Source organism: Odontomachus brunneus, unplaced genomic scaffold (assembly GCF_010583005.1).
Source record: "Odontomachus brunneus isolate Ranch 3 - 2012 unplaced genomic scaffold, Obru_v1 Obru_scaffold_064, whole genome shotgun sequence".
NCBI lineage: Eukaryota > Metazoa > Arthropoda > Insecta > Hymenoptera > Formicidae > Odontomachus > Odontomachus brunneus.
Genome location: NW_022639514.1, coordinates 965,317 through 979,940, shown reverse-complemented (window position 1 = coordinate 979,940; position 14,624 = coordinate 965,317). Strand labels below are relative to the sequence as shown.

The 14,624-nt window shown below is 31.4% G+C and overlaps 1 protein-coding gene across 5 annotated transcripts in view; it reads left to right on the top strand.

Moving 5' to 3' along the window:
* The first annotated feature begins 656 nt into the window (after nt 1–656).
* The window catches only part of LOC116846444 (bestrophin-4-like), a 29,250-nt gene continuing 15,282 nt past the window's right edge, over nt 657–14,624 (top strand). Inside the window, exons 1-6 of one of the 5 annotated variants that reach the window (XM_032820252.1) lie at nt 657–753; nt 862–1,716; nt 8,894–9,172; nt 11,637–11,771; nt 12,546–12,712; nt 12,783–12,940. In XM_032820252.1, the coding sequence (XP_032676143.1) occupies nt 8,994–9,172; nt 11,637–11,771; nt 12,546–12,712; nt 12,783–12,940 (639 nt within the window). In that variant the 5' untranslated portion in view covers nt 657–753; nt 862–1,716; nt 8,894–8,993. Of the gene's footprint in view, nt 1,717–8,893; nt 9,173–11,636; nt 11,772–12,545; nt 12,713–12,782; nt 12,941–14,624 lie in introns of all 5 variants that reach the window. The other 4 variants (XM_032820250.1, XM_032820253.1, XM_032820249.1 and 1 more) reach the window with 4 other exon arrangements.

The window sequence follows — 14,624 nt, the reverse complement described above, 5'->3', positions numbered from 1 at the left end:
ATATATTGATTCAAAATTATAAGGGATAACTAAAAAATTTATATGAATTTATAGAGTTAATTTTACTTGAAATTTCACCTCCCTATATGTCCTTAGGAGATTGCTCATCTTTAAACCAAAACATATATTAATATTTTTACATGTATATTAATACTTTTACATTTCTTCATAAACTAAACAGCTTCAAGATAATTGAAAACAGAAGAAAGAAATCAAGAAAATCAGGGGTTGTAAAGAACATATTTTTTATTATTGCTACTACTTATAGATACTACTTACTAGAGAATCAAGTATGCATAACGTTTCCAATGTAATAGAACTCAGTCCCGTGATATGAGAGAATTAACTTTATAAAGAATCTAAAAGACATCAAAATAAAATCTAAACAATATTCTAATATTTTAGATATCTCTTTCATCGAAGGTTTCACAGGCATCTTTAGCATTGTTTAGTTGCGGAATTTCGACTGTTTCGCGTGCAAAATCAACATTATAGATTTTTTTCACTCACTTCTAATGATCAGAGGAACGCAAAGCGGAGAAGATTGCCGGAGACATACGCGATCTACATGCGTGAGCTTGACATTCGGCCCTTTTTAGATTTTGGGCATCTGCCATCAAATCGGGATTGCCCAGCAGCAATGTTTAATATTCCGTCGACTATGCAACGACGCGCGTCTCCATACGCAACCAGTTCGTCGCCGACAAGCGCCAAGTGCGCAGCCCACGACGAATCCTCTCGGTCTCGGATCGCGTTAGTATCGCGTTTCCTGCCACCTCGCGACAAGTCTTCGACTCGCGATTTCCGACGAGGTTATCTCGCGATTTTCCGGCTAGAATTTAATCCTGGTGCAATCTCCAGATGTTCAGCGATCCCGACTGTTCAAAAGCGAGAACGCTTCCGCTCCGGGAAACTTCGGAGCACGCGAGAAATCTTGGATGGCCTTGAGAAGCGACGAATCATGGAGTGCAAGAAGATTCTCCGTTTATAAACAGAAATCTCTGGTTGTGAATTAAGAAAAATGAAATACGTGAATTCGGGTTGTTGCTAGCGATAGATGACGAACGACAGAGAGATGCTCCGAACATTGTGGAATCTCTGTTATAATTGTGATTAAACGAGTTGGTATGCCGAATATCTTTTTTATTCTACTATTTAAACGTATTATGAGAACGAATAATTCGTTAAATTCTATAATGTATAATTAACATGATATATATTCAGTGGCAGTTCGATATTAAATTCAACAGCTGGTTTTGGGGATTGTTGTGGAAAAATAGAACTTAAAAGAAGAATAAGAAACAGTTTATTGTTGCTGTAGCCTTTTGATCAATGGATTGAATGTTTATTTGAAAAAGTGCTGTAGTAAAGGATTAAAATGAACGCTGCATATCAGGAAGTTATTAATATTTCCCGAAGACTGCATGACGTCAATTGATTGCGACGGCTAACGAAAATTTTAAATTAGCTCTCACATCACATATAGTCAAATCAGTCGTCGCTACAAAAAGCTAGTTTCGTAAATTGCATAACCGGAAGGGACGTCGACTTCTTGTCGATAAATTTTTATGATTCAACGCGACAGCGCGTGATGTGAAAACGGTGAAAATACATTTTCGACGAATGTATCGGTGTGTGCGATGAAAAATAGTTCTATGCCAGGAGAGAGATAACAAACGTACTAAGTATAGTTGAAAAAAGAATACACGTTGCATGGTGAGTCGATATTAAAATTGTCATTAGCTTTTAAGCATACTTTATACAATATTGTTAAAAAAACTACACGGAGAGAATTTTATAGTAAAAATTACTATAAAATATTGTAATCGAGGAATATATCGACATATTCTGCAATAACTAATTACCCTTTCGTTTCATATGTTTTGTATGTATTATTTATATTTTATAGAGAACTAAGAGAAATGAGCTATTAAAAAATTTGCTATGTTTCTAGTGAAACTTGCTATGTTTTCAGCGAAATTTATTATGTTAGCAAAATAGAGTTTGCTAACTATTTATTCCTGCATTTCCAAAAACATAAAATAATAAAATTAAAAAAAATTTATATGAAAAAAGACAACTGTAATATTCTCTCTATATGCTACGCGGTATATGTGAAAGACTACACACACAAAATATCAAAGAATTTTACCATATATGTGTGTGTGTGTGTGTGTGTATCCGTTTGCAGAACGTTTTAGATAGTTTATTCAGATACGTTTAAAAAACAAAATAAAAAATTTGCTCCGATCAGATGCTGCATTTGATTTTCACACCCTGTATTGTCTTTTGGGCTGCTGTCACAACCAATTACTGCGCAAGCCCGTGTAATTTGCATACCTATGCTATCGCGTTTCATTCCTAAACAGATCTGTACAAACTGTCTAAACCGTTTAATAATCAAGTGTGCACCAAGCCCAGACAAGCACAACTTCTAAAAGATGTCTTAAAGACGTTCAATATACGTCTAAAAGGAATGAGACGTCCTTTAAATGTCTTTAAGATATCTTTCAGTAGATTGTGTTGTCTAGGAGAAGAAGAGGGGGACGGGATGCATAAATTAAATATAGAATGCAGCAAAGTTCGAATAGTACAATGATATCTAGTTAAAACATGTTAAGATGCATAAAAGTACACTTGTAAACATGAAAGCGGAAATTTTGTCTATTGAAAATTCACACGTTTCCGCGAAATAGTAAATATTTATGAGAGTATTTACCTCGGGACGCATCATGTAACGTAATGAATATTTAAATAATGATGATGATTTTCACAATCAGCTTTATATACGAATACAGTTGACTCACAAAATGCATATGAATTTCAACGGCGTTTCTTTTACATTAACGGAAAAAGAATAAATAATCCTGTACATTTCTATAAACATCTAATCTAATAATAGACAGGTTCTCGTTTAAAGATAACAGAAAAATATAAAATGTTTATGAATTTTTTTCAAAGAAATGGGTAAAGAAATAAATATAAAGTTTTGCCTATACCATTTATCACTGTAAATTATAAAAACATTATTTTAACCATTAGTTTTTAAAAATTATAATTTGTGCAGTTTTTTGTGCTCAGTACACCGGACGCCTCCGACTAATGGACAAGACTATAGTTTATATAATAAAATATAATGAAACAATAAAACAAATGTGTGGAACAAGAAAATTTAAAAAGTATATTAAATATTTGCTGGAGGATGAATCGAAATCTATTGGAAAATTTATAAAATTCGTATTTTTCTCGCGACACTAAATAAAAAAAAGGAGAAGGAGAACATAATTCGTAATTTCGAAGTGCCGCCATTTAATTAAATTTCAATTTTCTACATATAAAAAAATCAACAAAGGCATATAAAAAACATTCTCCGGTAAATTTAATACAATTATTTTAATTTTCTTGTCCCATTTATTTCAGATTATTACATAAACTATAATATTATTTACCAGTTAGAAACGTCTAGCGACAATATAATACGCTCAATATAAAAATCTGGACGACAAAAATTTATTCTTTCAAATAAAAAAAAATGATATTTTATACTTAAATGATAAGTACTATATAGTCGAAGCTCTATATTAATACTTTTTATTTTTAAAGAATTCATAAAAACCTCCTATTTTTTGTTTATCTAAACTATAACCTCATTTTAATTTAAATATTTACCTTGTATTAATAGATTAATAGATATCAACCAATAAATACAAAGATAAAATTTGTAACTAAATACAAATTTGTAAATTTACAACATATTCATTTATATGTTTGTTAATACAGACCCTTACGTAGACATGTCCTTGCCCGATATTCAAACACCGATATTCAAGATTTCCCACACGTCAGTAAGGTTAAATGATTTAATTTCTAATTAACAGCAGAGACTGAGGATAGTTTTGTGACGCCAGTTCAATTTAATTAAAAGCATTCAACTCACTATGTATATCAACAAAACCCAATTAAATTCTACCATTTCTGCTTAATATATTGCTATTTCAAATTATAAAGTATTGAAAATATGACTTTTTATATAAAGTATAGACTCATTGTGTTGCTATCAGTTCTAGATACGAGTGAAAGAAATAATTTACAAAGCATGTTATCTCAGATGTGCAATATAACGTGGTTTTATTTGAAGCTTAATTATGTGCGCTATTAATTTTATAAATGAACTTTCCTGTACCTAGTTATATGCTCAAGATAAGCTTAAGATAAGCTCAAGATTTTCGAACATGTCATACATGTACAGGCGAAAGACATGACATAATTAACAAATTTATAAGATTAATTATCCGTTTTAATTATTTATTTATATTCTATGTTAATATATCGCTTTTGAAGCATTTACACATTTACGTTATATTTATTCCTTAATTGGAAGCTAATTCAATAACGCACAAAAGATATCCTTCTATGAAAGAATTTTAAATTCCACATTTCGCCAACAAGAGAGAGAAAGACCGACGCGCGCTCCTCGAGTGTATTTTCGGTAAGGTCGCGCGGAAATATAGTGCGACCATCAGACGATCCGTCAGACACGCCGACGACGTCGCGTATACCGTATTATTAACGGCGTCATCGTGCCCGCGATTGCAAGCGCGCGCTATACCGACACCTGGTCACGACACGAATGACTAAGAATGAAAGTATTGCACGGAAGCTATCCGTTCACATAAGATATGCATGATAGACTGGATATGTTCGAATTGAAAGCGAAGCGATGCGATACAATGCGAATCGTCGCTTATTTTATGTAACAGCTCGCCGGCCAAGAATGCCATGAGCTTCGATAGGTGCGATAATTTCACGGATTACGTTACAGAAACATGCAATATGTTTACGTTGACCGTAAAATTACCTGTCGTGAATTATTTAAATTATTATACATGGTGACCCAAATCCGTCACGTTAGCTTTTAACAAATATTCATATGTTAATACTACCAGAAGCCAGACTTTCAGTTATTTTAATGTCAAATTACTTTTTGCTCGTAACATTTATCCACTTAAAGTTTCCAAATTTTTGTATTGTAATAATCTGTAATTAGAAAGTCTGGGATGTCTAAAACATGATTTATATAATTAATAATTTTGATAACTTTTATTTTAATAAAAAAAATTTCAAGAGAGTAATCTAATTAGATTTGGTTTCCGGGTTTGAGCCGCGTGGATTCAACTTTGTTTGATTCTTATTGAAGACAAAGATTGAACTTTGTTTAAAGAGTAATCTAATATTTTAAATACAATTGTAATAAATGGAACCCCTACAGATTGTGCGAAGAGAAATTCCAATTAAAGACATTTTTTTAATGAATTAATATTTTAATAAAAATTATCTTATAATATACTATTATATAACTAAATAACTAAACTTCGAGTATTACAGAAAAATTGATCTGAATCCTGAAAAACGGAATCTCTTTTTCATATGTTCCAAGTATATATATGTGTGTTTTTTATCATAATTACACAGAAGAAAAATTTGGCTAGATGAGCTAACTTCTGGTAAAATATAGGTGATTCAGAAATTCTGGTTAATGTTATCAAAATTCTATCTAAATTATCAAGATTTTTAGTCAACTTAAACAGAATTCTAATAATTTCAAGGGGAATTTCTGAATCATTTGTTTTTCACCAAAAATTAATACATCCAATCAAACTTTTTTCCGTGCAGGAAATAATTCTAATAAAAATTGCAAAAGAAGTCAGTTTATTTCTTAGACATTCCAAATGCTTAAGAGATCGAATAATAACAACTAATGTGCCAAGTGCGCGAAGGCAACCGCCGTAGTTGCGAACGAGCCGTTCTGGCTGCAATAAATGCACTCTCGAGGTGTCGATCGACAAAGTGCGTCCCAAGGTGCAGCCGCAAAGGTCACACGCCCGGAAATCTCGTGTAAATTGTGTGTTTACCCAGACACAGTGATTATATCGACGCCCAAAGTTATATTTACCGTTGCTGTCGCATACTGGCGCGATTCCCAAGAGGCTATTAGACATTATTTACGGTGTGCTCCTAGAGAAAAAAATGCATAGCCACACCGAGACTCTTGAGTCGCCACACGTTGTTGGCACGATGACGTCTCACTTGTGACGTGCACGACCGTTTTTGGCGTCACATCGTATGCAACTTGAGACTTTGTCCAGCTCACAGCTATGACGAAATATGCATACAAAGCGTTTAGAACGAGCTGCGCTTCAGACAAAATTAAATTAACACATTAAAAAAATTGAAGGCGTGACGTGAATATAAAAATTTCTTGTGATTTCTTGTGTGTAAATATAAAAAATAGATTTAGACAAATAGTAATATACGAAATAATAGTAATAGGCGAAGATAATATCATGCAAAGTTATTATAATAGAAAGTAATAATATAACCTTCGACATCGGGTCATATAGCATCGGGTCGTTCCTCCCTGATGAAGCGGACTGAAATGTTCGCGAAACGTCGGAATCAAACAAAGATGACTCCACGCGGCTCAAACACGGAAACCAAATCTAATATGCATGGACACCGCGAAAGTCTAAAAAATCAATAATATAACCTATTGTTCAATATTTAATTGGAAACTTTTAACTTAATCGGATTAAATTAGGTATCTTCAATCATAATAATGCATATTATATACTCTTACTGAACTTCATATTCATTAATTTATATGTTTATCAATACCAAAAATCTCTTACGATGACAACTTTGTTCATTTAGTAGTTTTCATTTTCTTTTCAGGTAAATGCGATTCCACCTATATTATAATTATGATCACTTTTATGGTATTAATACATATAGACGAATTTAGGCCTAAAGCATTCCGCTTTTAGTCGGCGTTTCGCATCTCGCGGCTTATTTTTGGCAAATGATGCGACCGCGAGCGCTCGCTCCAAGTGTCACTGTGACGATCTTAAATCGCAAGAAAATCCCTTATAGATCGGAAATTTTCTTAAAGGGATTCTTTTTCGACGGTGTGCTCTGCGAGAATAATCATTTGGCGCCACGAGTGATCGTAAACCAATCTTTAACGACGCGCGGTTGTTTTGAACAAAACTAGAGCCGAAAATGATATACGCGCCCCGTCGTTCGTGGAAAAGTTGCGAAATTGTATTTTACAATAGGGCAAATTAATTGTCTACTGGCACCAACCTCAGTGAAGCTGCGACAGCGAAATATCACTCGCTGCGTTTCGAAAACTGCAAGAATACTAGACGTAAAAGTATGCGGATAGTTACGGCTGCTGACAAAAATAGGGTGTTTGTTCATGTTGATATGTTCTATGCAATAAATAATACTCAATAGAAGATTAATATAACAACTTATATATTTTCTATTTATTTTAATAGATAAGACGAATTATTTTTTATCATATACTGGAACAATGTTTATGCTGAAACTTGTATTAATAATATAGCCCCTTTCTTAAAATTTTTGGCTAGAGAATTAATCTAACTTCTTTGAATTAATCGCAAACATAGACACTCGATAATTTACTTCACATTTGAAAATAACGTAATCATAATAACTTTTCCTGTAAATCTAGAATTAATTCTCTTTTAAAATAAAATGATTAAGTAACATTGGAAAAAATCCCTTACCATTTTATAAATAGCTATATAGATTTTTTAATTACTAGAATATTACAGGCGCGCGTTATTTAGTATCTTTTAGTATCTTTATCATTAATGATCTTTTAAATTACCTTATAAAATTACCTTATTCTTACATTTATTTTTACCTAAATAATATGCTTCTCTCTTTATCTGCTCTTTCTTTTACGTTTTTCTTCTCTATGCTTCTATATTCTCTATTTTTCTGTTCTTATAATTTATATCTCTTCTGTATTCTTTTCTTCATGAGCTAACCAACGCGATGACAGATAATTTGACAGGCATAAACGACACGAAACAAGTCGCAGCCCACATAAAGTGAGCTAAGCGAGAGAACCAATCAGCATCGCGAAAAAGCGACAACAATTAAATCTTTTACATGCCTTTTTTTACAGTGGATTAAGTAAAGAAAATTAGCGAATAATTGCGCGCGATTATTTACTAAACTTCTTCAACTCAAAAACCTATGTAGTTATTTTACAAAACGATACAGGGCTTTTTTATTAAATTTAATCTAATATACAAGCATACAATGGAAATTGTATTTTCCATCGCACTCTACACTGCATCACACGCGATCATTCACCAATTTTCTTTAATTAATAAATCAACAATTTTTTGGTTGTTTGTGAGATTGTAGAGAAATTTTGCATTTATTTTAATCTAACCTATATTTACACAAGCGTTTTCTAACCTCCCCCCTCTCTCTCTCTCTCTCTCTCTCTTTCTCTCTCTCCCTCTCTATTTTTTTTAGACATCCTGTATAATTAATTTTGGTTTCCTAGGATCTTGTTCCTTTATATTCTATATTTTCATTTCTCGTTCAAGATCACATACTATCTCAAGGAGAATCACCGTCAAGGAATTACATAAATTCCTCATAAATCTATAAACAAACATCTGTCAGACAATATAAAATCAAGTTTTCTAGTCATTGATTCACATTGCAGGCTTGCTAATTTATCGGCTCGCTAGTTGTATTCCTGTACCGTTCAACCTAGACGTTCTTTAACATCCCTTTCATTGTTACTGATCTTTTGAATCCGGACCTAACAGAACATAAGAAGACAATAGCTAATTGTTATTGATTATAAAATGTAACATATTATTGGAAGAAATTAGAAATAAATTAATTTTAATATCACTATAGGAATTTATTTCAATTCTTCTAAATTAAATAAAACACAAGAGAGAGATTTCAAAAGCTCTCAGCATATCGCTAAACGTAGTTCACTGCTATGATTGATTATATTGATTATCATAATCATTGCAGTATTATGTTGTTTTAGATTTGATAGGAGTAAACTTTTGGAAGTATGAGTAACAACGTGCTCGCGAGCGCGTCGTTCTCGAGAAGAAACTGCCACGGTGTTCCTGAATGGATAAAACATGACGGTCTCTTATCAGTACGAGGTCGCCAGCTCCACCAGCGGTGGATTCACCAGACTCCTGTTTATGTGGCGCGGTTCCCTCTACAAGCTCATCTACAGGGAACTGCTGCTCTATCTACTTCTCTTTGGTACCATGTCCGCACTTTATCGGCATGCTTTCACTGCTTTTCAAAAAAAGTGAGTGCATTTCACTCAAAATACATAAATCAGTCTAGTAATATTAATTTCATTCCAAAAGCATTAAATACAAATGTGAAATATATATTAATTTTACCAGTAATTATTTCATCACACATACACATACACACATTGATAATTAATTTATGATTAATTATACGTAATCAAATTATATTTAATTCATTATATAATATTAGTAAATTAGAGATAGATGACTTAATATGCTTTATATGGCTATTGAAATCAAGCGACAAGGGAGTGTCGCAAAGCCAAGTGCAAGCGCGAAGCAACTCGCGGCCGACCGTGTATACTTACGCGACGACTTTAGTTTAACACAAGCAAGATTTCGCGTTCGACTGAACGGATGAGGTTCTGGATGGGTTTAATCAATTCCTTAGGTTTATATTACTTCATAAAACTGTCTTTACTTCTTTTCTACGTGCTCTAGAAGCTGAGATATCTTAGCTCAAAATCAGAAATCAGGAATCAGGAACGTAAGAAACGTCGTCGTTGTCGTCTCCATACAGAAAATGTCAATTGACTATGTTTCTCCGTTAGATGGCGGGACAGCGGGATCGTCATCGTCGTCTCCATATAGAAAGTGTCAGTTGACTATGTTTCTCTGTTAGATGACGGGACAACGGGAGTGTCCCGATTAGCACATATCAAGTGACACGGGAGTGACACGGGAGTGTCGCGAAGCCAAGTGCTAGCGCAAAGCAACTCGCGGCCGACCGTGTTATATTATAATAACTCGCTAAGACTGTCCTTGTTTAATGATGTCAGAAGCAAGAAATCGTATTCAAATTTTATATATAACGATATACATAGAGATAAAAAATATATGCACAAAAAGACACTCCTAATCAATTAAGCTCACTTGTAAAAATGTTTGAATGCTTTCCTTCAACATGAACAATCAATAAACAGCCGTAAAATCAACGTAGCAAAATTTATATTTGTTGTTTGCGTTAAAAGAAAGCATCCGGACATTTTTACAAGTGTGCTGAATTAATCACGTATATCATTTTATGCATATAAAGAACATAAAATAGAAATGATAGAAATAGAGAGATGCAAGATAGTAAAATGAGAAGGTTACTTTTTAAAAGTAATTCATCATTATTACTCGTTATTCATAAAAAAAGTATGTTGTTACCGTTACATTTCATTATTAGACAGAAAGGAACAATATTGTAAAGAGAGAAAGGGAGAGACTATGTGAGAGAGAATGAGAGAAGGGGGAAAGGGTGAGGGAGAGAGAGGAGGGAGAGAGACAGAGAAAGAGAACTAAATGCAATAAATATTAAACTATTTGAAGAAAAATAGTAAGAAAAATAAATACGGTGGTAACAAAAAGATGAAAAAGAAAAAAAGGAGATATATATTATGATTAGTGATTTACCGACTCGTAATTTATTAAATTAAATAGACTGTATAGATGTCAAAATATAAATAATAAAATAATAAATAAATAATAAATAATAAGAGAGAGAGAAAGACAGAGAGACAGAGACACATTTTTTATAAAAATGAATTATTCTGAAACAAAAATTTAAAGAACCTGCTTTTTATGTATACCTAAATATTTACAGTGTCCAAGTTCAACGTATAAACTTATTACAAAGAAACTCGTTTTCAGTGTTTAATATTATTTTATAAAAAAAGATATGGTATAAAAACAAAATTATTTTTCCAAAAAAAGTAAAAAAAAGAATGATGCACGCGCGTTAGCATTATTTGTCTTTACAAAAAAAATCGTTATAAATAAATTACAACAAAAGCTCAGCTAAAAGATATTTAAAAAATATTATTAAAACAACCTTATTCAGATCAATTGTACTCTCGCAAATACTGTATTGAAAAATACAATTTTATACTCTCTACAAAAATAATATTATAATATCAAAAAGTTTACGCCAAATACGAATGATTAATCATTTCAGTTTTTACTTTTATAAATATATGTGATTTTAGCTATATTTTTATAAATTAAATATATTATTAATATATTAGTAATATATTATTAAATAAAAAATAAAATAATTAGAAAATACAATAATGTAAAAAATTATAATTAAATAAATTATATTATATTAAGTTAATTATATTAAGTAAAAATAATTATAATTATTAAGTAAGTTATAATTTTTTTAATTATTTCTCTAATTATTTCTCTAATTATTTTATTTTTTATTTAATAATATATTACTAATATATTAATAATATATTTAATTTATAAATATATAACCAAAACCACATATGTTTATAAAAGTAAAAACTGAAATAATTAATCATTCGTACTTGGCATAAAGCTCTTGATATCATTACTTTTGTAGAGTGTATAAAATTGTTTTGTATTTTTCAATAGAGTATTTGCAAGAGTACAATTGATTTGAATAAGATTGTTTTAATAATATTTTTTTAAATATCTTTAATTAATGTAACGTGTAATATGTTACAGGGAGTTCGAAAAAGTCGTTGTCTACTGCGACACCTTGATTAAACTGATCCCACTGAGTTTTGTGCTCGGATTTTACGTATCCTACGTCGCACAAAGATGGTGGAAGCAATACAAGGCAATACCATGGCCTGACAAGTAAGTCTATAGAAATATTAAAATAATACATATTACAATTTTTAATTAATTCTTTTAATAATAAAAAATAACATCTTTAAAAATTTAAGGAACTTTTATTATTCACTGCTAGTAGTTTTTTTGTTCTTAACTCCTTAAAACCCATCGAATCTGTCCGAATAAAATTTTTTCTTTATAGAATAGTCTTAAAAGATAGTTCTGATAGAGTTTTAAGATTTGAATAAAATTGACTATCAAGAAGTGTGATTTTCTGGATATATATAATTGTGTGTATTCCTGTTCCTGTGCCCCAGGTACAGAATTTAATAAGTCTTATAACAATAATAATAAACATAAAAGCATGAACCTTATATGTTAAGATAGCATCGATAGAAAATTGAAAAAATAAAACATGCTTCTTTTTTTCGTGAAAAACTTTATATACACACATAATTTTGAGCGTCAATGATTCCGCTCTGCATGCAATTGTTATATATTGGCTTGGGATGAAAAATAAAAATAGTTCTATTTATAATAAATTGATAGTATTGTATCATTAATATAAATATAAAATATTTGCCGATATAAAACATATGGGAAAAACTTAAAGAATGTATATAATTAGTTACACTGGGCCTTAAAGGGTTAGTAATATCTGTAAAACAAAATATTAAAGTAGATAGCTTTAGACTGTTGAATTGTTGAAAAAGATAAAAGGAATAAGCATAGTTCTTTCTTGATACTTTAAACTTAATGTTTCTAAATTTTTCTAAATCTGATTCCTCTTTTCTATAGAGTAATGCATCTCGTAGCGCTCTACATCACTGGAAATGACGAGTACAGTCGAATGCTGCGGAGGTCTCTGATGCGTTATTTGAATCTCTCCTTGATACTTGTCCTACGTTCCATCAGCTCAGCAGTAAAGAGACGATTTCCTACCCTCGATCATGTTGTTGATTCTGGTAAATGACTCGGAACGACCGTCGCCATAGTCGTCGTGGTGACAATTAAAAATTAACGAGGATGTTGCAGGCTTCATGACTACGCTGGAGCTCGAATTATACCAGTCGGTGCCGAGTGTCGAGTTTAACACTTATTGGATACCATGTACATGGTTCGTTAATCTCCTCAAAGAGGCACGTAGAAACAACAGGTTACCCGACGCGCAAGGCTTAAAAATAATTATGGAGGTACGACAAACCTTCACGTTTATTTATTATTATCTTTCTTTTTTAAATATTTTGGAAGTCTATGAAAATCATTTGACACAATCTTATCGGCACATAAATAAAAATTATTTTTTCTTTCTATGTAGTTATTTCATGCAAATGTCTATAAAAGTGATGTTGCGCCAAGACAGTTAAAATGAAAAGCATTGAATTAAAAAATAATAGTTGTGAAACTTATTCTCTTTTAATTAATAACAAATGCAAAAAACTATATATAAGCTATATTTTTAAAAACATTATTATAACATTAGACGTACGTCTTCTTCGATTTGTTGTTTTTTTTCTTTCACGTCGGTCCTATTGTACAATTTGAAACACAGTCGCCAGAATGGTAACGCGTACACTTTCGTAATCGCCGATGGACACAAGAACGATTAGATTTTATGAACAACTACTGGTACGGTGAGTCGATATACGACCAGTTAGAAATGATCGTAAACCATGTCGCAGACTATCAAACTACAAGCTTTATTTTTCGCGATTAGGCATGCATGTCCCGACAGCAATATGCGTGCATACGAATGATCCAGCAAAAATTGCTAAGGATATCTATTTTTCTTCACACGTCATAAGTATATATATCAACCTACTTTGACATATAAAATATTTGCAATAATCAGTCATCAAATACAGCGCATAAGCAAATTAAAAAAAAAAAGGGTTAACCTTTACAAAAGCGGACCCAGCACCGATAATCTTGAACTTCATATATATGGTAGAGGTTATCCTCTTGAGTAACATTCAAAAGGTTTCAGCCATCGCTCGTTGTTTGTTAAAAAGTTATTCAATAAAAAATTTTATAAATAAAATGTAATTTTTGCACATAGTGTATACGGAAATATGATAAACAGTACACGTATATGCGGGGCTCCGCCCCTCTCCCGCACCTCCTCTCCAAAAAACTAACTCTAAACCTAATCAATCTAATAAAATATTCTAAACCATACATGATGGGTTAAGTTAGAATTAGTTTTACCATATTTTAGTAATATAACCCATTTAAGAAGAACCATTTAAAAAAATAAAATATTACAAATACATTGAAGTATTTATTGGATACAATTTGCTTATTATTTCAAAGAAAACATCAATACATTTATCAGAAAGGCATACAATCTTTTAAACAAAAATTCAGCAATATAATATTTATAATGATATTCTTGAATGCCAAAACGAGGAATATTAGCGCGCAATTCTCTCTACAATCTCTCTATATTTTGTGTATGTACTTGGATGTTAGGATCCACGAAATTTTCAGAATAATTAAGTCTTATGAATATAATTTTCATTTTTGAGATCATTACATGCACGCCAACAATCACTATAAATAATTGATCCTTGAGCAATTTATTTACGAATTAATGGCAATAAAGTTTCAGAACATCGGTTCTCTACTGGGACAATTAAAGCTGTTTCAATATTACGTTTAATGACGCCAAATATTCACTGTCTTTTCAAAGTTCTTCGACCTTTGTTGAATTTTCTTTTTCCAATTTTAACTTTGTCTACTTCTACGATAATTCCTGGCTCATCAATTTGTTATTGTTCTTTTTTAAACCAATTGTATGATAACTAAATATCATATATATATATATATATATATATATATATATATATATATATATATATATATATATATATATAT